Source organism: Stegostoma tigrinum, chromosome 19, assembly GCF_030684315.1.
Source record: "Stegostoma tigrinum isolate sSteTig4 chromosome 19, sSteTig4.hap1, whole genome shotgun sequence".
Taxonomy (NCBI): Eukaryota; Metazoa; Chordata; class Chondrichthyes; order Orectolobiformes; family Stegostomatidae; genus Stegostoma; species Stegostoma tigrinum.
The window spans coordinates 18,821,401-18,846,868 of record NC_081372.1 but is presented as its reverse complement, the minus strand read 5'-3'; the positions used below and the strand labels follow the sequence as shown (position 1 = coordinate 18,846,868).

The window sequence follows — 25,468 nt, the reverse complement described above, 5'->3', positions numbered from 1 at the left end:
ATACTAAAAAGATGAAGATGTTAACCAATGCATCACCAGGAAAAGTCTTAACAAAAAAGAAGCAAACATGAAAAGCTCACAGCTCAATTGCAATTAAAAGAAAAGCATTTTTCCCATGAAGTAGTGAGTATCAAAATCAGTTGATGACATTTGATTAAATCCCATGAAAGGTTTTTGTGTAAGCATCTTGCTAATAACAAGAACAAAAATGTATTAGGCCAAGCATATACGGTGATGAGCAAATTACTGGGAGTACGTGGATCACTTACAGAAAACAACAGTTTGGAATTAGTAATATGGATCATAATGTTAATCTTTGCTCGAATATTTTGAAGGTTAAAAAGTAATTTCAGATGTTGGAAGGAGATTTTCTACCTATATTTCAAGATTGAGTCATAGAATCATAAAGCATGGAAACTCATCTTTGGGTCTAACTCATCCATGCTGGCCAGTTTGCCAAAACTGAACTAGTCCCATTTGTCTTCATTTGGCTCATTTCTCTTTAAACTTTTCCTTTTCATGTACCTGTTCAAAAGTTGTAATTTTACCCATCTTAACCACTTCCCTCTGGCAGCTCATTCCATAAACACGCTACCCTTTGTGCAAAAAAGTTGCCCGTCGGGTACCTTTTAAATCTTCCAGTTCTCACTTTAAACCTATCCCGTCTAGTTTTGGACTCCCTATCCAGGGGAAAAGATCTTGGCTATTCACCTTATCTATGCCTGTCACGATTTTTTGACCTTCTACAAGATCTACAAGCCTACAACACTATAGGGAAGACAGCACCAATGTATCCATTGTCTCCCTATAACTCAAACCATTCAGTCTCCATAACAACCTTGTCAATAAAATTCTTCCTATTGCAGGGTGACCAGAACTGTATGTGGTACTCCAAATGAGGCTTAGCGATGTCTTGTACAGCCATAATATGGCGTCCCAACTCCTGTATTCAACATTCTGACCAATGAAAGCAAGCATGCTAAACACCTTCAGCACACTGTGACACCATTTTCAAGGAACTATGTACCTGCACCCCCCGATTTCTCTGTTTTTCAAGAACATTACCCAAGGCTTTAACATTAACTGTGTAAGTTCCTCCCTGGTTTGTATTACCAAAATGCAACACCTCACATTTATCTAAATTAAACTCCAAATGCCATTATATTTGTCTATTTTGTTTTCAGCCATGAACTAGTGAAGCTCCTCTCCCTATCTCTGTAATCTCCTCTGTGCCTATCACCAACCAAAATTTCTACATTCCTACAATCTGCTTCCCTTTGGCATTAGTGATTCTCATCATTGTCTTAAGCTGCCTGGACCAATGCTTCCCAAATATTTTCCCATTGTGACCGCATTGTGAGGCTTGCAAATTATTGTGACCTCCCCTAGTGAGACCTGGGAGCATGGAGGGAGAGGGGGAGAGAGAGAGATAGAGCGCGAGAGAGAGCGAGAGAGACAGAGAGAGACAGAGCACAGATCTGTTATGACTGAAACTCCATGGCAGCCACTGTTGCCTCAGAGCACACAACCCTACTTGCCCTCCTGACCACAACTTTGGGAGTCTTGGCCTAGGACCTAAAATGTGCGATCCCCTTTCTAAATCTCTCCACCTCTCTCTCGGTTTAACAGACTCCTTAAGCCTATCATTTTGCCTAAGAATTTGGACACACAACATCTCCCTATGTTGCTGACAGGCAAATGTCATTTGACAATGGTTTAGTAAAGCAGAACATTTGTTAAAGGGGCCATATTAATGCAATTTCTTGTTGTGCGTCAGTATAAAAGTATTAGATTCACATCTATTTACTGCAAGCATAGAACAGGCACAAAAACCTAATGATGTAAATTTTGCAGTTGTAACAATAGTGGAAGGAGTCTGTATTCATCATCAGTATAACCGGGAAACAGCAACTTGTCATTGTATTCCCAACACTCTGACGACATTGGGGGATAGGGCAGTGAAGTTATGAGAAAAATAGCCGTACCGGAGAACTATCCACCAAATGTCCAGCTGACATGAGCAGGGTCTGAAAGTGGCCTATGACAATTGTTACAGCCAACCTCAGGCCCAAACCTCTCACCTCATCTCCCCCATCCATCCACAGCTCATCACCAAGCCTCAACCGTTTGCCACACCTCCCCCATCCACCAGTGCTCAACACCAGGCCGCAGCCACTCACCACACTCCCTAATCCATTACAGCCCAAATCCTGTACCCAACCATTCACCACACCTCCATCATCTATCACAGCCCGACACCAGTATCCAACCATTTACCACACCTCCCCCATCCACACCAGCTCAACCCCAGGCCCCAACCACTCACTACACCTGTCCCATCTATCACAGCTCAAAACCCAGGCACAACCATTCAACACCCCTCACTGCCAATACAATCTAATTCCAAACCACACCACCCTCCTGCAGCTCACCCCTCTCCAGACAAGGGCATACAAGCCCTCAGATGACAGCAAATCTTGAGTCCTTTTGTGGCACAATATCCCTGCAGATAACACCTGTAGTTCAGAACTATCCCTAACAACTGAGCCACACCCTATGGTGACTGGCATGGCAACACGATTTCTGCAAACAGCATGGCAGCATGGTTGCTCAGTGATTAGCACTGCCACCTCACAGTACCAGGGACCTGTGTCCCACTCCGCCTTTGAGCGACCGTCTGTGTGGAGTTCGCACATTCTGCCTGTGTTTGCGTGGGTTTCCTCTGGGTGCTCCGGTTTCCTGCTACAGTCCAAAGATGCACAGGTTAGGTGGACTGGCTATGCTACATTGCCCCATAGGTGGGTTAGCCATGGGAAATGCAGGGTTACAGGGATGGGTCTGGGTGGGATGCTTTTTAGAGGTTCCGTATTGGCCGAATGGCCTGTTTCCACATTGTAAGGATTATATGTATCACAAAAGTCAAGCACAAATACCGGACACTAGTTTCTGCCATGGTCAGAGCAAGCCCAGGAATTAAAGTGTTAACTCTGTTTCTCTGTCAACAGATGCTGCAGAGTTACTGCAGCAAAACTAGAGGGCATAGGTTTAAAGTGAGAGGGGAAAGATTTAAAAGTACATGGACAGGAATGGTTTAGAGGGATAACCAGTTGTAGAGCTGGAGGAACTGGAGGAACACAGCAGGCCAGACAACATCAGAGGAGCAGGAAAGCTGACGTTTCGGGTCTGGCCCCTTCTTCAGAAATGGGGGGAGTGTCTCTGAAATAAATAGAGATGGGGGGGGTGACAGAAGACGGATAGTGGAGCAGATAGGTGGGAGAGAAGACAGACAGGTCAAGGAGGCACAGATGAAGCTAGTAAAGGTGAGTGTAGGTAGGAAGTTTGGATGGGGGTTGGCCAGTGAGGAAGGAGCATCCAGACCTGAAATGTCAGCTTTCCTGTTCCTCTGATGCTGCCTGGCCTGCTGTGTTCCTCCAGCTCCACACTTTATCTCAGGCTCCAGCATCAGCAGTTCATAGTATCTCCTCATGGTTTAGAGGGAGATGGGGCAAACACAGGCAAACTAGCTCAGCTGAGGAACCTGGTCGGCTTGGACAAGTTGGGCTGAATGACCTTTTATTTCAGATTTCCAGCATCCCCTTTAGTTTATTTCCCTATGATCAGGTCCCGCCCGAATAGCCTAGGACCTGCCATCAGAAACGAAGCCCATTCTCCAGCCCCCAAGGGCAATCACCCCAGTAGGTAAGCGCCACCACTGGACCACAAATCTCTCCCCAGGCCACTGACCCAAGATCCCAGTCCACAAACCTTAACACTCCACATTCACCCTATGACTCAGGCCCCAATCCCAGGCCACAGGTCGCACCCCCAAACCAGACGCCCAGGTGCGGCACACAAGCCTCGCCGACATGGCCTTGACCCACATTCACCCGAAACCACCTCCAGTGACCCCATCACACAAGCCCCACCTCCAGGCCTCGTTCCCCACTCCCCCTGGCAGGTTAGTCTCACCCCGGAGACACAGAGCCCACCCCATTGTGCCAGGTTCTCTGGCTTCACCGGAGGGTCTGCAATCAAACCCACCGGCTCCGCGAGCAAGTCTGCAACCTCCTCCACGACCCGAGCTACGGATGTTCTGAACAACTTCAAACCCTCGGGCACTTGACGCGTCCCTTGCACACAAACCCCACCCCTAGTTCACGTGCCACGCCCACTCGCCGGGAGCCCCACAAGTTCGATCACGGGCACAACCGTCCAATACGCAGGCCCCACCCCTCTCACGTTGCCCACGCACAAGCTACGCCCCCTCATCCCGGCCCCGCCCCTAGGCGTTCAGCTCTGTATTCTGGATAATGGCGGCCGCGACGTGGGGCAGTTCGTTTCGCTTCTCGAATGTGAAACATAATGTCACCAGCACCAAGGAACAGCAACTGGCTCAGGCCCCGAGGAAACGTACCGACTCTCGGCGGAGGCAGGCCGCCCTCAGCTTCCTCAGTAACATCTCGTTGGACGGCCGCCGGCCGGTGGAGGTTAGCAATGCGTACCGGCCGGAGGTGGAGCCGGACCAGGAGAGGCCCGCGGCGATGTCGGTGGCAGCTACGGTCACAGCCAGTACCAGGAGCGGGCCGCTCGGTCTCGGCTGTATCAGCTGTATCTCAGGGGTACCGAGCGCCGCGGTCATCACCCAGACTCCCCGGCTCGGGCCTCCGGTCGGCACCGTCTACGTACGGCCCGCCATCGCGTTGCCAAGGGAGCCGGCCGCCGGACCGGGAGCTGACACTCACTGCGAAGTAGTTGCTGCCCCCTGTGTCCAGCAAGGGGCTTCAGGCCCGGGAACACCTCTGCCAAAGACTGGCCTAGTGCCCACACAAACGGCCACTCTCCTTGGACTTGACTTCCAGAAGCAGAGGTGGGTTGCCCATAGGGCCTGGAGTTGGGGGTTAGAGGGAGATACCCAGACGGTGGCGGGGGTCGGGGGGTGGGGGGGGGACGAGAGAGGTGTTGAGAGAGAGATACAGACGGCGGGGGGGGGGGGGGACGGGGGGGACGAGAGAGGTGTTGAGAGAGAGATACAGACGGCGGGGGGGGGACGGGACGGACGAGAGAGGTGTTGAGAGAGAGATACAGACGGCGGGGGGGGGACGGGACGGACGAGAGAGGTGTTGAGAGAGAGATACAGACGGCGGGGGGGGGGACGGGGGGGACGAGAGAGGTGTTGAGAGAGAGATACAGACGGCGGGGGGGGGGACGGGGGGGACGAGAGAGGTGTTGAGAGAGAGATACAGACGGCGGGGGGGGGGACGGGGGGGACGAGAGAGGTGTTGAGAGAGAGATACAGACGGCGGGGGGGGGGACGGGGGGGACGAGAGAGGTGTTGAGAGAGAGATACAGACGGCGGGGGGGGGGACGGGGGGGACGAGAGAGGTGTTGAGAGAGAGATACAGACGGCGGGGGGGGGGACGGGGGGGACGAGAGAGGTGTTGAGAGAGAGATACAGACGGCGGGGGGGGGGACGGGGGGGACGAGAGAGGTGTTGAGAGAGAGATACAGACGGCGGGGGGGGGGACGGGGGGGGACGAGAGAGGTGTTGAGAGAGAGATACAGACGGCGGGGGGGGGACGGGGGGGACGAGAGAGGTGTTGAGAGAGAGATACAGACGGCGGGGGGGGGGGGGGGGGACGAGAGAGGTGTTGAGAGAGAGATACAGACGGCGGGGGGGGGGACGGGGGGACGAGAGAGGTGTTGAGAGAGAGATACAGACGGCGGGGGGGGGGACGGGACGGACGAGAGAGGTGTTGAGAGAGAGATACAGACGGCGGGGGGGGGACGGGACGGACGAGAGAGGTGTTGAGAGAGAGATACAGACGGCGGGGGGGGGACGGGACGGACGAGAGAGGTGTTGAGAGAGAGATACAGACGGCGGGGGGGGGGACGGGACGGACGAGAGAGGTGTTGAGAGAGAGATACAGACGGGGGGGGGGAGAGACGGGACGAACGAGAGAGGTGTTGAGAGAGAGATACAGACGGTGGGGGGGGGAGAACGGGACGAACGAGAGAGAGATACAGACGGTGGGGGGGGAGAACGGGACGAACGAGAGAGAGATACAGACGGTGGGGGGGGGAGAACGGGACGAACGAGAGAGAGATACAGACGGTGGGGGGGGGAGAACGGGACGAACGAGAGAGAGATACAGACTGGGGGGGGGGAACGGGACGAACGAGAGAGAGATACAGACTGTGGGGGGGGGAGAACGGGACGAACGAGAGAGAGATACAGACGGTGGGGGGGGGAGAACGGGACGAACGAGAGAGAGATACAGACGGTGGGGGGGGGAGAACGGGACGAACGAGAGAGAGATACAGACTGGGGGGGGGGGAACGGGACGAACGAGAGAGGTGTTGAGAAAGAGATACAGACGGGGGGGAGAGACACGGGACGAACGAGAGAGGTGTTGTGAGAGAGATACAGACGGTGGGGGGGGGGGGGAGAACGGGACGAACGAGAGAGGTGTTGAGAGAGAGATACAGACGGTGGGGGGGGAGAACGGGACGAACGAGAGAGAGATACAGACGGTGGGGGGGGGGAGAACGGGACGAACGAGAGAGAGATACAGACTGGGGGGGGGGGAACGGGACGAACGAGAGAGGTGTTGAGAAAGAGATACAGACGGGGGGGAGAGACACGGGACGAACGAGAGAGGTGTTGAGAAAGAGATACAGACGGGGGGGGAGAGACGGGACGAACGAGAGAGGTGTTGAGAGAGAGATACAGACGGTGGGGGGGGGAGAACGGGACGAACGAGAGAGAGATACAGACGGTGGGGGGGGGAGAACGGGACGAACGAGAGAGAGATACAGACGGTGGGGGGGGGGAGAACGGGACGAACGAGAGAGAGATACAGACGGTGGGGGGGGGAGAACGGGACGAACGAGAGAGAGATACAGACGGTGGGGGGGGGAGAACGGGACGAACGAGAGAGAGATACAGACTGGGGGGGGGGGAACGGGACGAACGAGAGAGGTGTTGAGAAAGAGATACAGACGGGGGGGAGAGACACGGGACGAACGAGAGAGGTGTTGTGAGAGAGATACAGACGGTGGGGGGGGGGGGGGAGAACGGGACGAACGAGAGAGGTGTTGAGAGAGAGATACAGACGGTGGGGGGGGAGAACGGGACGAACGAGAGAGAGATACAGACGGTGGGGGGGGGGAGAACGGGACGAACGAGAGAGAGATACAGACTGGGGGGGGGGAACGGGACGAACGAGAGAGGTGTTGAGAAAGAGATACAGACGGGGGGGGAGAGACGGGACGAAGGAGAGAGGTGTTGAGAGAGAGATACAGACGGTGGGGGGGGGAGAACGGGACGAACGAGAGAGATACAGACGGTGGGGGGGGGAGAGAACGGGACGAACGAGAGAGATACAGACGGTGGGGGGGGGAGAGAACGGGACGAACGAGAGAGATACAGACGGTGGGGGGGGGAGAGAACGGGACGAACGAGAGAGATACAGACGGTTGGGGGGGGGGAGAGAACGGGACGAACGAGAGAGATACAGACGGTGGGGGGGGGGGAGAGAACGGGACGAACGAGAGAGATACAGACGGTGGGGGGGGGGACAACGGGACGAACGAGAGAGATACAGACGGTGGGGGGGGGGACAACGGGACGAACGAGAGAGATACAGACGGGGGGGAGAACGGGACGAACGAGAGAGATACAGACGGGGGGGGAGAACGGGACGAACGAGAGAGATACAGACGGTGGTGGGGGGGAAAACGGGACGAACGAGAGAGAGAGATACAGACGGTGGGGGGGGGGAACGGGACGAACGAGAGAGGTGTTGAGAAAGAGATACAGACGGGGGGGGAGAGACGGGACGAAAGAGAGAGGTGTTGAGAAAGAGATACAGACGGGGGGGGAGAGACGGGACGAAAGAGAGAGGTGTTGAGAGAGAGATACAGACGGGGGGGAGAGACGGGACGAACGAGAGAGGTGTTGAGAGAGAGATACAGACGGGGGGGGAGAGACGGGACGAACGAGAGAGGTGTTGAGAGAGAGATACAGACGGGGGGGGGGAGAGACGGGACGAACGAGAGAGGTGTTGAGAGAGAGATACAGACGGGGGGGGAGAGACGGGACGAACGAGAGAGGTGTTGAGAGAGAGATACAGACGGTGGGGGGGGGTAGAACGGGACGAACGAGAGAGATACAGACGGTGGGGGGGGGGAGAGAACGGGACGAACGAGAGAGATACAGACGGTGGGGGGGGGGAGAACGGGACGAACGAGAGAGATACAGACGGTGGGGGGGGGGAGAACGGGACGAACGAGAGAGATACAGACGGTGGTGGGGGGGAGAACGGGACGAACGAGAGAGAGATACAGACGGTGGGGGGGGGAACGGGACGAACGAGAGAGGTGTTGAGAAAGAGATACAGACGGTGGGGGGAGAGACGGGACGAAAGAGAGAGGTGTTGAGAGAGAGATACAGACGGTGGGGGAGAGACGGGACGAAAGAGAGAGGTGTTGAGAGAGAGATACAGACGGTGGGGGAGAGACGGGACGAAAGAGAGAGGTGTTGAGAGAGAGATACAGACGGGGGGGGAGAGACGGGACGAAAGAGAGAGGTGTTGAGAGAGAGAGATACAGACGGGGGGGAGAGACGGGACGAAAGAGAGAGGTGTTGAGAGAGAGAGATACAGACGGGGGGGAGAGACGGGACGAAAGAGAGAGGTGTTGAGAGAGAGATACAGATGGGGGGGAGAGACGGGACGAAAGAGAGAGGTGTTGAGAGAGAGATACAGACGGTGGGGGGGAGGAGAACGGGACGAACGAGAGAGAGATACAGACGGTGGGGGGGCGGAGAACGGGACGAACGAGAGAGAGATACAGACGGTGGGGGGGCGGGAAACGGGACGAACGAGAGAGGTGTTGAGAGAGAGAGAGATACAGACGGTGGGCGGGAGGGGAAACGGGACGAACGAGAGAGGTGTTGAGAGAGAGAGATACAGACTGTGGGGGGGGACGGGACGAATGAGAGAGGTGTTGAGAGAGAGATACAGACGGTGGTGGGGGGGGGGGGACGAACGAGAGAGAGATACAGAGGGTGGGGGGGGGGAACGGGACGAACGAGAGAGGTGTTGAGAGAGATACAGACGGTGGCGGGGGGGACGAACGAGAGAGGTGTTGAGAGAGATACAGACGGTGGCGGGGGGGACGAACGAGAGAGGTGTTGAGAGAGATACAGATGGGGGGGGGGGACGAACGAGAGAGGTGTTCAGAGAGAGATACAGACGGTGGGCGGGGGACGAGAGAGGTGTTGAGAGAGATACAGACGGTGGGGGGGGGGACGAGAGAGGTGTTGAGAGAGATACAGACGGTGGGCTTGGGGGGGGCGACGAACGAGAGAGGTGTTGAGAGAGATACAGACGGTGGGGGGGGACGAACGAGAGAGGTGTTCAGAGAGAGATACAGACGGTGGGCGGGGGACGAGAGAGGTGTTGAGAGAGATACAGACGGTCGGGGGGGGACGAGAGAGGTGTTGAGAGAGATACAGACGGTAGGGGGGGGACGAGAGAGGTGTTGAGAGAGAGATACAGACGTTAGGGGGGGGACGAGAGAGGTGTTGAGAGAGATACAGACGGTGGGAGGGGGGGGAGGAGAGAGGTGTTGAGAGAGATACAGACGGTGGGAGGGGGGGGAGGAGAGAGGTGTTGAGAGAGATACAGACGGTGGGAGGGGGGGGAGGAGAGAGGTGTTGAGAGAGATACAGACGGTGGGAGGGGGGGGAGGAGAGAGGTGTTGAGAGAGATACAGACGGTGGGAGGGGGGGGAGGAGAGAGGTGTTGAGAGAGATACAGACGGTGGGAGGGGGACGAGAGAGGTGTTGAGAGAGATACAGACGGTGGGGTGGGGACGAGAGCGGTGTTGAGAGAGATACAGACGGTGGGAGGACGGGGGAGGAGAGAGGTGTTGAGAGAGATACAGACGGTGGGGTGGGGGGGGAGGAGAGAGGTGTTGAGAGAGATACAGACGGTGGGGTGGGGGGGGAGACGAACGAGAGAGGTGTTGAGAGAGATACAGACGGTGGGGTGGGGACGAGAGAGGTGTTGAGAGAGATACAGACGGTGGGGTGGGGACGAGAGAGGTGTTGAGAGAGATACAGACGGCGGGGTGGGGACGAGAGAGGTGTTGAGAGAGATACAGACGGCGGGGTGGGGACGAGAGAGGTGTTGAGAGAGATACAGACGGTGGGAGGGGGACGAGAGAGGTGTTGAGAGAGATACAGACGGTGGGAGGGGGACGAGAGAGGTGTTGAGAGAGATACAGACGGTAGGGGGGTGAACGAGAGACGTGTTGAGAGAGATACAGACGGTGGGGTGGGGGGGGGGGTGACGAACGAGAGAGGTGTTGAGAGAGATACAGACGGTGGGAGGGGGACGAGAGAGGTGTTGAGAGAGATACAGACGGTGGGGTGGGGGGCTGAGGAGAGAGGTGTTGAGAGAGATACAGACGGTGGGAGGGGGGGGAGGAGAGAGGTGTTGAGAGAGATACAGACGGTGGGAGGGGGACGAGAGAGGTGTTGAGAGAGATACAGACGGTGGGGTGGGGACGAGAGCGGTGTTGAGAGAGATACAGACGGTGGGAGGGGGACGAGAGAGGTGTTGACAGATACAGACTGTGGGAGGGGGACGAGAGAGGTGTTGACAGAGATACTGTGGGAGGGGGACGAGAGAGGTGTTTGGAGAGATACAGACGGTGGGAGGGGGACGAGAGCGGTGTTGAGAGAGATACAGACGGTGGGAGGGGGACGAGAGAGGTGTTGACAGAGATACAGACTGTGGGAGGGGGACGAGAGAGGTGTTGAGAGAGATACAGACGGTGGGGGGGGGGGAGGAGAGAGGTGTTGAGAGAGATACAGACGGTGGGAGGACGGGGGAGGAGAGAGGTGTTGAGAGAGATACAGACGGTGGGGTGGGGGGGGGAGGAGAGAGGTGTTGAGAGAGATACAGACGGTGGGGTGGGGGGGGGAGGAGAGAGGTGTTGAGAGAGATACAGACAGTGGGGGGGGGGAGGAGAAGAGAGGTGTTGAAAGAGATACAGACGGTGGGGTGGGGGGGGGAGACGAACGAGAGAGGTGTTGAGAGAGATACAGACGGTGGGGTGGGGACGAGAGAGGTGTTGAGAGAGATACAGACGGTGGGGTGGGGACGAGAGAGGTGTTGAGAGAGATACAGACGGTGGGGTGGGGTGGGGACGAGAGAGGTGTTTAGAGAGATACAGACGGTGGGGTGGGGTGGGGTGGGGACGAGAGAGGTGTTTAGAGAGATACAGACGGTGGGAGGGGGACGAGAGAGGTGTTGAGAGAGATACAGACGGTGGGAGGGGGACGAAAGGTGTTGAGAGAGATACAGACGGTGGGGTGGGGGGGGAGGAGAGAGGTGTTGAGAGAGATACAGACGGTGGGGTGGGGACGAGAGAGGTGTTGAGAGAGATACAGACGGTGGGAGGGGGGGGTACGAGAGAGGTGTTGAGAGAGATACAGACGGTGGGGTGGGGGGGGGGAAACGAACGAGAGAGGTGTTGAGAGAGATACAGACGGTGGGGTTGGGGGGGGAGACGAACGAGAGAGGTGTTGAGAGAGATACAGACGGTGGGGTGGTGGGGTGGGGAGACGAACGAGAGAGGTGTTGAGAGAGATACAGACGGTGGGGTGGGGACGAGAGAGGTGTTGAGAGAGATACAGACGGTGGGGTGGGGACGAGAGAGGTGTTGAGAGAGATACAGACGGTGGGGTGGGGACGAGAGAGGTGTTGAGAGAGATACAGACGGTGGGAGGGGGACGAGAGAGGTGTTGAGAGAGATACAGACGGTGGGAGGGGGACGAGAGAGGTGTTGACAGAGATACAGACTGTGGGAGGGGGACGAGAGAGGTGTTGAGAGAGATACAGACTGTGGGAGGGGGACGAGAGAGGTGTTGAGAGAGATACAGACGGTGGGGGGGGGAGGAGAGAGGTGTTGAGAGAGATACAGACGGTGGGAGGACGGGGGAGGAGAGAGGTGTTGCGAGAGATACAGACGGTGGGGTGGGGGGGGGAGGAGAGAGGTGTTGAGAGAGATACAGACGGTGGGGTGGGGGGGGAGGAGAGAGGTGTTGAGAGAGATACAGACGGTGGGGTGGGGGGGGGAGGAGAGAGGTGTTGAGAGAGATACAGACGGTGGGGTGGGGGGGGGAGGAGAGAGGTGTTGAGAGAGATACAGACGGTGGGGTGGGGGGGGGAGGAGAGAGGTGTTGAGAGAGATACAGACGGTGGGGTGGGGGGGGGAGGAGAGAGGTGTTGAGAGAGATACAGACGGTGGGGTGGGGGGGGAGGAGAGAGGTGTTGAGAGAGATACAGACGGTGGGGTGGGGGGGGGAGGAGAGAGGTGTTGAGAGAGATACAGACGGTGGGGTGGGGGGGGGAGGAGAGAGGTGTTGAGAGAGATACAGACGGTGGGGTGGGGGGGGAGGAGAGAGGTGTTGAGAGAGATACAGACGGTGGGGTGGGGGGGGGAAACGAACGAGAGAGGTGTTGAGAGAGATACAGACGGTGGGGTTGGGGGGGGAGACGAACGAGAGAGGTGTTGAGAGAGATACAGACGGTGGGGTGGTGGGGTGGGGAGACGAACGAGAGAGGTGTTGAGAGAGATACAGACGGTGGGGTGGGGACGAGAGAGGTGTTGAGAGAGATACAGACGGTGGGGTGGGGACGAGAGAGGTGTTGAGAGAGATACAGACGGTGGGAGGGGGACGAGAGAGGTGTTGAGAGAGATACAGACGGTGGGAGGGGGACGAGAGAGGTGTTGAGAGAGATACAGACGGTGGGAGGGGGACGAGAGAGGTGTTGAGAGAGATACAGACGGTGGGGGGGGTGGTACGAGAGAGGTGTTGAGAGAGATACAGACGGTGGGTTGGGGGGGGAGGAGAGAGGTGTTGAGAGAGATACAGACGGTGGGGTGGGGGGGGAGGAGAGAGGTGTTGAGAGAGATACAGACGGTGGGGTGGGGGGGGAGGAGACGAACGAGAGAGGTGTTGAGAGAGATACAGACGGTGGGGTGGGGGGGGAGACGAATGAGAGAGGTGTTGAGAGAGATACAGACGGTGGGGTGGGGACGAGAGAGGTGTTGAGAGAGATACAGACGGTGGTGGGGGTACGAGAGGTGTTGAGAGAGATACAGACGGTGGGGTGGTGGGGGGAAACGAACGAGAGAGGTGTTGAGAGAGATACAGACGGTGGGGGGGGACGAACGAGAGAGGTGTTGAGAGAGATACAGACGGTGGGGATGGGGGCGAACGAGAGAGGTGTTGGGTATGAGAGACAGCAGGGTTACAGTGACGAGAAGAGCGTTGCAGGGAAGGGGTGTTACAATGGAGGGAGTGAGAGGGGCACAGAGGAGATAGGGATGCGGGGACGTTGGGGGGGATGCGAAGGACATGGAGGGAGAGAGGCACGCGGAGGACGGGTGATGTGAGGGGCATGGAGGGAGAGATGCACAGTAGAGGGGCCAATGCAGGGGAGTAGAGGGAGAGACATGCACGATGGACAGTGGGTGCGGGGATGGGTGGAGGTGAGGTGGTGATTTGTACGTGTACACGTGCCTCCGTCCATCTTTGTACAATATATTTAAAGGTTTTCTCAATATTAGTTCAAAATGCCTAAGTATTTCATTGAGAAAAAGATGTGTTGATAGTGTTTCCTGTAAACTCATTCGGAACAAATTCTACCATACCTAAGATAACAAGGTATAGAGCTGGGTGAACACAGCAGGCCAAGCAGCATCAGAGGACCAGGAAGGCTGATGTTTCGGGCCCAGACCCTTCATGTCAGCCTTCCTGCTCCTCTGATGCTGCTTGGCCTGCAGTGTTAATCCTGCTCTACGCCTTGTTATCTCAGATTCTCCAGCATCTGCAGTTCCTACTGTCTCTGCCATACCTAGTTAATTCTGGCCCCAAACCTGTCAGAACAGTAGCGATTAGAAAGTTTAAAGAGATCACAAGTTAAGAGCCAGAACATCAATACGCTCAACATTATTGGAAACTAGATTTCGGGCTAGTCAGATGTACTTAGATGTTTCATGTCTTATTTTACCCTTCTTGTGACATCAAACTATTTAAAATGTGTATTCAATGATGTTTTAAGAGAAACATTGCACCAGTGCATATGGCAAAACATTCCAACGAAGTTTTGTTTTGCACTTCCATTTTCAGTCCGCTTTTGTGTCAGACATTTGATTACTCAATCTTCACACATGCATGAGTGTATGAAGTTTGTATAAAGTTGGATAACTACTCTCGACAGTCAAAAACAATTTAGTTTACCATGTTTGAACAAAAGAAACCATATTAAAGTGATAGTGATAATTTAGGCCTGTTTCTTAGCTTTTCTCCCGGCCCATGGAAGCTCTTTTGGCACTGGATTGAGGATATATCATTCGTATTTGGTTTGAGGAAATTTTTAAAAGGGATAAAAATTCTTCAATTTACCGTTCTTTTTAAAGTTTACTGCAGGTACCGGATAATATTCTGTTTTGTTTAAACCTTCAGGACATTTTAAAGAACAGTGTTGAATCAGAATTGTTCCAGTTTTCTGTTGTTACTGCAATGTAATGTGCAATAGTGATCTAGCATCGTCTAATCTTGTAGAATGGTCGGGTGATGAGAGTAAGCCTAAGGCTTGTTGGATTGCAAAATACAAGGTAGCATTTCAAATACAGAGAGAAAGACTTACATTTATAATGTACCTTTCATAACCTTACAACATCACTTCAGAAGTACTTCATTGGTTGTGTGGGCAACATTAGAATGTAGGAAATGTGGCAACTAAATTGTATATACATCCGCAAACAGCAGTGATCAAATGTCTTAGTTTGATTCAGGAAAAAATGTTGGCCAGGGCCCAAGGATAACTTTCACTCTTCTTCAGTTAATGTCATGGGAACCTTTTGCATCCACCTGCAGAGGCAGGTGGGGCCTCCGTTTAATCTCTGCTGTTAGATGGCACTGTCAATAATACATAATTCCTTCATTACTCGGCTTAGATTTTTGTCCTTGAGCTCAGGAATGGGACTTGAATTTTGACTGAGACCAACAGAGCCACAACTGATTTGACACTTTGTTCTAAGTGATCCATTGAAGGCTATCTATCTGTAACTTTGTTCTCAACAATTCACTGATTGAGTTGAGTTACTCAGTTTTAGCAGTGATAAGTCTTTGTGTGTAAATTGCAAGATGTTAGTACCAGGGTCCCTGATTTATAAACGGGCCTATACAGAGGTTTAATGTTAAGGATTCTGACAGGTGAACATTTCCTGTGCTTGTGAACGGCTGTTTTATAATGTCCTGCATGCACTCTGACTTGTGTACAAATTAATTTGTGAACAGATTCAAACAAAACCTGTTCGCAGCCCAGGGTCTGCATGTATGCAAGTTCAAGAAGTAAATTAGGAAAGCTAATAGAATGGTGTCATTTATCATGAGGATTTGATTACTAAAGTAGGAAGGCAGTACAGGGTACTGATGATGCTACATCTGGACATTATTGGTCACCTCATTTAAGGAAGAGGCAGTTCAGGGAAGGTTAATTAGATTATTGCCTGGAATGGTTAGGTGGTTGTCTTATGAGGAAGGGTTGGACAGGCTAGGCTTGTATTTGCTGGAGTTTAGTACAATATAATTGAAAAATGTACAAGATTCTAAGGGATCTTCACAAGATAGATGTGGTAAGATGCTTTCTGTTATGGGAGAAACTAGAATGGGGCATTATTTAAAAATCAGGGTCATTCGTTTAAAATAAATGAGAGACAGTCTTTAATTGTCTTTGGAACTCTCTTCACCGGAATGTGGTGAGAACAGAGCACATGAATATTTCTATAAACTAGGAGCAGATAGGTTCTTGTTGACCAAGGTAATGGCAGGTTATTAGGGGTATGCGGGAATGTGATTTTGAGGTTACAGTCTATTCGAGGGACTGAATAACTTGCTCCAACTGTATGTTCATATCTATTCCAAAGTAGGTAAAGTCTCTTTATAATTAAAGCTCTTGATTTTGACCAGCTTCTGCCACAATGTGAATTCTTTTACAAAATATAGAACAAGTCAGTCTGAAAATTAATATGCAGTGTATTCTAGGGCTCAAATAAAAATTTTTTGAACACTGAAAGAGGCCTTTGCCCTCCTCGGATGCTGGCAACCCTATTTGACTTTTCTGAGTTGGCTTTATATTTTGATTACTGTATTTGGGGTCATTTTAGTAGTGGTATCCAGCTAAAAGTTATTATGTAGCATCCATTTTATTTTTATTCCTGGTTTGACTTTGAATTAGATTTATACTTTACATAGGCACTGAATAGAAATGTTATGAAATTTCCTTGTTCAGGCAATGTTGCTGTTTCTGTTCAGAATCAAATTAGTTCAATTTTTGGTTGCAAAATTTTAGCATTATGAACTGAATAACATTTCATATAGCTTTATGTAAATGTATGACACCAGCAACTACCACCACCGAGAGCTGACCTGGTCTCATGGCCTTTTTTTTTTAAATAAAAAGCATCCATGGGAAAAAATTGCAGCAATGTTGGCCTGTCCCTGAGGGTTTGTTTGGAAAGAATGCCTTTGGCCTTTCTGGCCTAATTATTTAGCTGGCATTTTAAACTGTTGAGTTAAATTTAATTTATTTATAAGTAGCATCTGTGCATATGATGTACTCACCAGTAAAGCAGTGGGAAAAAGGCATGACTTCAATTTATTTTTACTTTTCTTTGCATATATTGGCAACATTTTCCATGTCTTGAAAAGTGCCTTTTTGTGGTTGGTTGCTGTTAAGGAGCAGTTATTCAACCATTATAATGTGTTTGGTTCCAAATGTTTGCAATAGGTAAACATGTTGACGTTTCCAACTAATAAAATTCAATTTTGAAAGATAGAAAGGTAGTTGCCTCTGTGTTGCCATTTACTTGATTGAATGCAGTACAGGAGGAACCACAGTTTCCATAGAACATAGAACATAACAGCACAGAACAGGCCCTTCAGCCCACGTTGTTGTGCCAACCATTGATCCTCATGTATGCACCCTCAAATTTCTGTGACCATATGCATGTCCAGCAGTCTCTTAAATGTCCCCAATGACCTTGCTTCCACAACTGCTGCTGGCAACGCATTCCATGCCCTCTCAACTCTCTGTGTAAAGAACCCGCTTCTGACATCCCCTGTATACTTTCCTCCGACCAGCTTAAAACTATGACCCCTCGTGCTTGCCATTTCTGCCCTGGGAAATAGTCTCTGGCTATCAACTCTATCTATGCCTCTCATTATCTTGTATACCTCAATTAGGTCCCCTCTCCTCCTCCTCCTTTTCTCCAATGAAAAGAGTCCGAGCTCCGTCAACCTCTCTTCATAAGATAAGCCCTCCAGTCCAGGCAGCATCCTGGTAAACCTCCTCTGAACCCTCTCCAAAGCATCCACATCTTTCCTATAATAGGGTGACCAGAACTGGACGCAGTATTCCAAGTGTGGTCTAACCAAAGTTTGATCGAGCTGCAACAAGATCTCACGACTCTTAAACTCAATCCCCCTGCTAATGAGAGCCAAAACACCATATGCTTTCTTAACAACCCTGTCCACTTGGGTGGCCATTTTAAGGGATCTATGTATCTGCACACCAAGATCCCTCTGTTCCTCCACACTGCCAAGAATCCTATCCTTAATCCTGTACTCAGCTTTCAAATTCGACCTTCCAAAATGCATCACCTCGCATTTATCCAGGTTGAACTCCATCTGCCACCTCTCAGCCCATCTCTGCATCCTGTCAATGTCCCACTGCAGCCTACAACAGCCCTCTATACTGTCAATGACACCTCCAACCTTCGTGTCATCTGCAAACTTGCTGACCCACCCTTCGATCCCCTCATCCAAGTCATTAATAAAAATTACAAACAGTAGAGGCCCAAGGACAGAGCCCTGTGGAACACCACTCACCACTGATTTCCAGGCAGAATATTTTCCTTCTACTACCACTCGCTGTCTTCTGTTGGCCAGCCAATTCTGTATCCATACAGCTAAGTTCCCCTGTATCCCATTCCTCCTGACCTTCTGAATGAGCCTACCATGGGGAAGCTTATCAAATGCCTTGCTGAAGTCCATATACACCACATCCACAGCTCGACCCTCGTCAACGTTTCTAGTCACGTCCTCAAAGAACTCAATAAGGTTTGTGAGGCATGACCTGCCCCCGTCAAAGCCGTGTTGACTGCATTTAATCAAGCCATGCTCTTCCAGATGGTCATAAATCCTATCCCTCAGAATCCTTTCTAACACCTTGCAGACGACAGACGTGAGACTTACTGGTCTGTAATTGCCGGGGATTTCCCTATTTCCTTTCTTGAAGAGAGGAATTACATTTGCCTCTCTCCAGTCCTCCGGTACGACTCCAGTGGAGAGCGAGGATGCAAAGACCGTCGCGAGTGGCGAAGCAATTGCATTTCTCGTTTCCCAAAGCAGCCGAGGACAAATCTGGTCCGGGCCTGGCGACTTGTCAATCTTAATGTTTGACAAAATTTTCAGCACATCAACTTCCTCTATCTCTATCCATTCCAGCATGCACGCCTGCTCTTCAAAGGTTTCATTCACTACAAATTTCGTTTCTTTCGTAAAGACAGAAGCAAAAAACTCATTTAGGGCTTTACCTACCTTCTCAGACTCCACACACAAGTTCCCTATGCTATCCCTGATCGGCCCTACTCTTTCTTTGACCATTCTCTTATTCCTCACATATGTGTAAAATGCCTTTGTGTTCTCCCTAGTCCATTCTGCCAAGCCTTTCTCATGCCCCCTCCTGGCTCTCCTCAGACCATTTTTGAGCTCCTTCCTTGCCTGCCTGTAATCCTCTAGAGCTGAGCTTGACCCTAGCTTCCTCCACCTTATGTAAGCTACCTTCTTCCTTTTGACGAGAAGCTCCACCGCTCTCGTCATCCAAGGTTCCTTTGTCTTACCCCTTCTTGCCTGTCTCAGAGGGACATAGTTATTCATCACTCACAACAACTGTTCCTTAAACAGTCTCCACATGTCTATAGTGCCCTCAACATGGAACAATTGCTCCCAGTCCATGCTTCCTAACTCATGTCTAATCGCATCATAGTTTCCTCTTCCCCAATTAAATATCCTCCCATTTTGCCTAATCTTCTCCTTCTCCATAGCTATGTAGAATGTGAGGCAGTTATGGTCACTATCACCAAAATGCTCTCCCACCACAAAATCTGATATCTGCCCCTGCTCGTTTCCGAGCACCAAGTCTAGAATGGCCTCTCCCCTCGTCGGCCTGTCAACGTACTGAGTTGGGAAACCCTCCTGAACACACCTTACAAAAACAGCTCCATTCAAATCTTCTGCTCGAAGGAGGTTCCAATCAGTATTGGGAAAGTTAAAGTCACCCATTACAACAACCCTACTACGTCCACACTTTTCCAAAATCTGTCGACCTATGCTTTCTTCAATCTCCCTGCTGCTATTGGGGGGCCTGTAGTAAACCCCTAACGAGGTGACTACTCCTTGCTGTTCCTAATTTCCACCCATACTGTCTCAGTAGGCAGATCTTCCTCGACAATGGAAGCTTCTGTAGCTGTGATACCCTCTCCGATTAGTAGTGCTACACCCCCTCCTCTTTATTCCCCCCCCCTCCCTATTCTTTTTAAATGCTCTAAGCCCTGGAACATCCAGCAACCATTTCTGCCCCTGAGAAACCCATGTCTCTGTTATGGCCACAACATCATAGCACCAGGTACTGATCCATGCTCTAAGTTCATCACTTTTATTCCTGATACTCCTTGCGTTAAAGCAAACACACTTTAACTGATCCCTTGGTTCCTTCCCAGGAAAATCCTTCCCACTAGCTGGTCTACCTCTTGCTATTGCCTCACCTGCATCAACTCTCACCTCCGGTATGCAGCTCAGGTTGCCACCCCCCCTGCCATACTAGTTTAAACCCTCTCGAACTACTCGAGCAAACCTTCCACCCAGGACAGTGGTCCCCTTCCAGTTCAGATGCAACCTGTCCTTCTTGTACAAGTCCCACCTTCCCCAGAAGGCATCCCAATTATCTACATATCTGAAGCCCTCCCTCCTACACCAGCTGCGCAGCCACGTGTTAAGCTGCGTCCGCTCCCTGTTCCTCGCCTCGCTATCTCATGGCACCCGCAGTAAACTAGAGAATGCTACTCTGTTCGTCCTGCTTTGCTGTTCCTAATTTCCGCCCTTCTGCCTGCTTAAAAATTTGGAAAACTAAGCACTCAGTCACCAAGCTGAGAGTCCTAACCCAAGCTTTCCCAAGCTGGGGTTGTGAACTCTGAGATAGCACTGGCTGGCCACTATTTCCCTCATGCTAACAGATCATTGTCTCTTTCCCCCCGACCAGTCACCAAAGGTTTGCGACAATTTTCATGCTTTGAAATTGTCAGTGAGGGGGGAAAAAATTTGGGGAACTCTGCCCAAGCCACCGATTTTATCTGTTCCAAAGCTATGACTAGGTGAAATGATCTGTTTGCAATTTGTGACCTGTTGGATGCAGAAAACGGTTTCTGATTCCATATCATGTCTATCACAAAGGCTTCCTGCAGCGTCATACTGTACTATCTGTCCAATTGCTGCTAAAACCCTGATTCAGGCTTCTGTTGTTTCCAATCTCAAATATTCCAGTGATTTCCTGGCCAGCTACCTCTCTATCGTCTACTTTCCATAAATGAGCGCATCCATTGTCTGTATCTTAAATTATATAAATTCCCATTCACCCATCTCTGCTTGTTGATTACATTGGCTTGCCTCATTTCAATTTTACAATTTTCATTCACATGATGAAATATTTCCATGTCCATTCTATCATTGTCCCTACAATCAAAACTTCCAAAACTACGCATTCCTCCAATTCTCTCTGCTTGTAATTATCTGAATCAGACTGTTCGGACGTGATGTGACACATCTCCAGCATTCAAGAGACTTGAACCCAGACCTCCTGTCTGCTCGTATGTTCTTCATTTATTTTATTCCACCATTGGTTATGCCTTCAGCATTTTACCATTAGACTGTTGAAAGAGATACTATATAAATGAAAGTTGTTGCAAAATGAATTGGGTGAGTCAGGAACGTACTTGTGCAAATCTATAATTTTGTCGTCAGCAGTGGTCGATGGAAGCTATATACTATTGTGCAGCGGCCCAAAGATAAATATGTAGTCTGTTCAAATTGTCCCCTTTAAGCTTCTCCATTTGTCATGGGGGTGAAGGGCACAATATATTCAATTGAACGGGTTATGAGTCACAGAATTTGAAGAGAAACTTAATTTTGCCTTGTTAAAGCCAACATTTTTGAAGCAAGAGATAACAAGGTGTAGAGCTGGATGAACACAGCAGGCCCAGCAGCATCAGAGGAGCAGGAAGGCTGACATTTCGGACCTAGACCCTTCCTCGGGAAAAAGTGAAGCAAAGTCATATATTACAGAAAGAGATCACCATACATCAGCAATTACCATTCACAGGCAAAAACATGCTTAAATGTTAATGTCACATCTCAATGGGAAAGTGCACTCGAAATCAAGCCCCACTATTCCAAGATTCATCACAGATGTGAAAAGATCTAAACTATCCACAATCACCAACTTACCTGACTTTGAACTCAAGTTAAAAGAAAATGTTCACCAGGTTTCTGTAATTAACAGAAAATAGCTTTATTGTGAACAAAATAATGGCAATCAGTTTAAAAAAAATTGCTCAGGTATAACGCTCTATATCTTAAATCTTTTAAATTTTCCCACTTTACAGACAGAAGCACAAAAAAAACAGGGAAAGACAGTTCAGTAGGAACATCAGTCTGGACCACAGGTGTTGATGAAATGTTTTTTTTCTCTTTCAATTTTTTAATGTATATTTGTTGTTGACGCACGGTATCACACCAGTGCTCTCTTTAATTCACTGGCTGAGAATTTGTCCTTTCATTGTGTTTGAAGGTGTTTTATTCCTTTTCCAACACGGAATTTACAGGGAAAAGTGAGAACCACTTTGCTTTTACTGGAAACTTTCTGGTCCTTTCACACAGAAGTTAGAATTTTTCTTATGCTTTCTCTGAAAGCTGGGTAATTCTGTTCTGCACTAGCCCCACACATGCCATGGTTACCTTGTCAGGAGCCAATCAGTAAAACTCCATCTGCTTTTGTTCTCTGACTTTGCTCAAATCCTTTTAGGAGAGAAGCTGGACTCGCTTCTAAACTCAACATTCATGTTTTTTGAGCATCTTTTCTTTTTCAAAAAAAACTTGTCCTTCCTAGAGTCTTTTGTTTTGAAGGTCATGTTCATTGCCTTAGATGTTTACTAGTTATAAACTGAACAGTCTCAACATCTTTCCATTAACAAAAACAGATCCACAGTCAACTGTTCTCTAACAAAAAGTTAGATTTAGATCACTGTTCTGGTAGGATTCTCTTGACTTTTTAAGACTAAAACCTTTCTCAGAAGTAACCAGTAACCACCTACCACTATTTTCAAATCCAAATTCCAGAACTGTTACCAATTGATGCAAATTATGCACCCTCCATCTCATTATCACAGTAGTTTAAATAAAGCAGGAGGTCTAAACTAATGTAGCAAGTGGATAGAAAACCAATAACACAGAGCTGTAGAAGGAAATTACTGCAGATGCTGAAATCTGTACTGGAAACAAAAAAATACAGGAAACCTCAGATCAGGCCGCATCAGTGGAGTTAGAGCAAGCTAACGCTTCAAGTCTAGGTGGCTCTTCATCAGAGCTGACATGAAGTGTGGAGAGAGCAGCATAATGAGATAATATGGAAGCGGAGTGCTGGGGAGAAATGGTGTTGATTGTGCTGATTAAATAGTTGGAATGTGAGAGTGACTGCATTCAAAGGCCAATAACCTATAATATTATTGGAAGGGAACAAACAAGTCAAACATATTTTAAAAGTATAAAATGTATAGAGCAATTACAAGATTGTGGTGTGAGTATTGCAAGTGAACGAAAAACCTTAATAATGGAACCATACTTCCCATTACCTCGTATCATTTTGGTTTGTGTCAGTTGAAACTCCCCGTGATCGGAACTGGATATAATGTCTTTTTATTGTCCATTTCTTTGTTCTTTCCAAAAGTTTACATAGATATGGGTAATGAAGCGAATTTAATGATAGCAAGAACTGCAGATGTTGGAATCAGAGATAACACAATATGGAGGTGGAGGAACACAGCAGGCCAGGCAGCATCAGAAGAGCAGGAAAGTTGACATTTCTGAAGAAGTGTCCTGACCCAAAACATCAACTTTCCTACTCCTCTGCTGCCTGGCCTGCTGTGTTCCTCCAGTTCCATATTGTGTTATCTCTTTATTATTGATTTTCTTGCAGTCTTTAGTTGTTTTTTGCTGCTGAAGGATACCATGAAATGTGGAGTCAAGGCAGCTACATGAAGTTAGGATGTAGATTGTGATGTTATTCATTGGAACAAGCTCAAGGGACTGAATGATCTATTCCTAACTTCTATGAATGACAGAGGTAACAAATAAAATCTCACTGCAGCATTTCAGATGAGCTCAAGTTCATGGCATATAAATCTTGGGAGATTGACTAGGGATGTATTGGAGATTTAAAGTTAGAGATAACAAAAATGTTTGGATGAGGAATTGAACTGTAGATGAGTTGAGGTTAGGGTGGAACCATGGACTGTTAGAGTTGGTCAAAGATGCTGTTAGTAATAACATGGATTTGTGTTCGTGAACTCCTCTGTCAATTATGGCAACACAGTTTTGAATATTCTGGTTCAAGCTCAGATGTATGCAAAGAAATTGATTTTTTTAAAAGAAAGCAAATTCAAGAAAGAACACTACAAGGAAATCCAAATTGAAATTTAGATCAATCACCAAGAATGAATAAATGATTTGTTAGAACATAGAACAGTACAGCACAGAACAGGCCCTTCAGCCCACCATGTTGTGCCGACCATTGATCCTCATGTATGCACCCTCAAATTTCTGTGACCATATGCATGTCCAGCAGTCTCTTAAATGACCCCAATGACCTTGCTTCCACAACTGCTGCTGGCAACGCATTCCATGCTCTCTCAACTCTCTGTGTAAAGAACCCGCCTCTGACATCCCCTCTATACTTTCCTCCAGCCAGCTTAAAACTATGGCCCCTCATGTTAGCCGTTTCTGCCCTGGGAAATAGTCTCTGGCTATCAACTCTATCTATGCCTCTCATTACCTTGTATACTTCAATTAGGTCCCCTCTCCTCCTCCTTTTCTCCAATTCCTTTTCTTCATTTGTTTTTCTTCAAAACATAAATATTGTGACATTGTAGAAATAACAAACATTCTACCTTGATACGTAATTCTCAGAAGGAATAAGAGAAAAATGCCCTTTATAAGCAATAAGTGCATAAAGATTTAAATATCAAAATCACTCACAGATTGGGCACAGTATTCAGTATTTTGAGCTGTGAATAGAAATTTGAGAATATAAATAGCTAAATTTGAACTATGAACTAACAATAGTCATTTTTAGATGTACAAATTCTATTTTTGTCACAATTATGCTTAGGGCTGTTTATTTAGTCAATGTGTTATTTTTTTTCAACCTTGGTTTTAGGTATTGAAACAGATGATCTAAAAGTAGGGTGATATTTGGGAGCTAGAGACCCCAATTTAGGTAGTATGAATAGAATATATTCTTTAAAAAAGGAAAACTTAGAGGCTTGGGGTGAATATGGTTTGTCGTGAAATGTAATTACCTAAATTAGATGTTAGGACAGGAGTTGCAGAGGAATCATAACTAGAAATAGTTTTACAGGATATTGAAAAGGTCTAAATAAATTGTCTTTTTCAAAGCAAAATACTGTTTTGCTAATAGAGTTGTCTTATTCAATGAAACTCAATCTAATTTGAAACATAAAAGAGCAATTTAAGCCAGAATATGGACATTTGGGAAAAGTGAGACAGTTTTTTAAAAAATATGGGCAATAAGTAAATGTAAGTGTAGGGAGGATTAAAGGAAAAGGATCAGGACTGCATAGTAATAAAAGAACAATACTGCCCCTCAATTGTAGAAAAGCTAAGATATTTAGTACTTTGATTCAAGGTGAGCATTGGAAATGTAGAACTAATGAAACTGCATGGAAAACAATTAATGGAGGCTATTATTCAATACAAAGTAACTTGTTTAGGGTAATCAAATGATATGAGATGGTTTAAGTCAAAGGACTATTTGGGTAGCTGAAGAGAAAAATTCTGGAAGCACTTAACAGCATTTAAAAGGCATTTAGACAGTCACATAGATAGGAAAGGTTTAGAGGGATATAAGTCAAATGCTGTCAAGTGGGACTAGTTTAGTTCGGGAAACTTGGTTGGCATGGACATGTTAGGCTAAAAAGTCTGTTTCCATGCTGTATGACTCTGACTCTGTATATTACAAAAGGCAGTAGAAAG

General features: G+C 49.2%; 1 protein-coding gene across 1 annotated transcript in view; it reads left to right on the top strand.

Moving 5' to 3' along the window:
• The first annotated feature begins 4,308 nt into the window (after positions 1-4,308).
• cables2b (Cdk5 and Abl enzyme substrate 2b) overlaps positions 4,309-25,468 on the top strand; it is a 45,609-nt gene continuing 24,449 nt past the window's right edge. Inside the window, exon 1 of the mRNA XM_048550086.2 lies at positions 4,309-4,867. Within this exon, the coding sequence (XP_048406043.1) occupies positions 4,311-4,867 (557 nt within the window). The 5' untranslated portion in view covers positions 4,309-4,310. The remainder of the gene's footprint in view (positions 4,868-25,468) is intronic.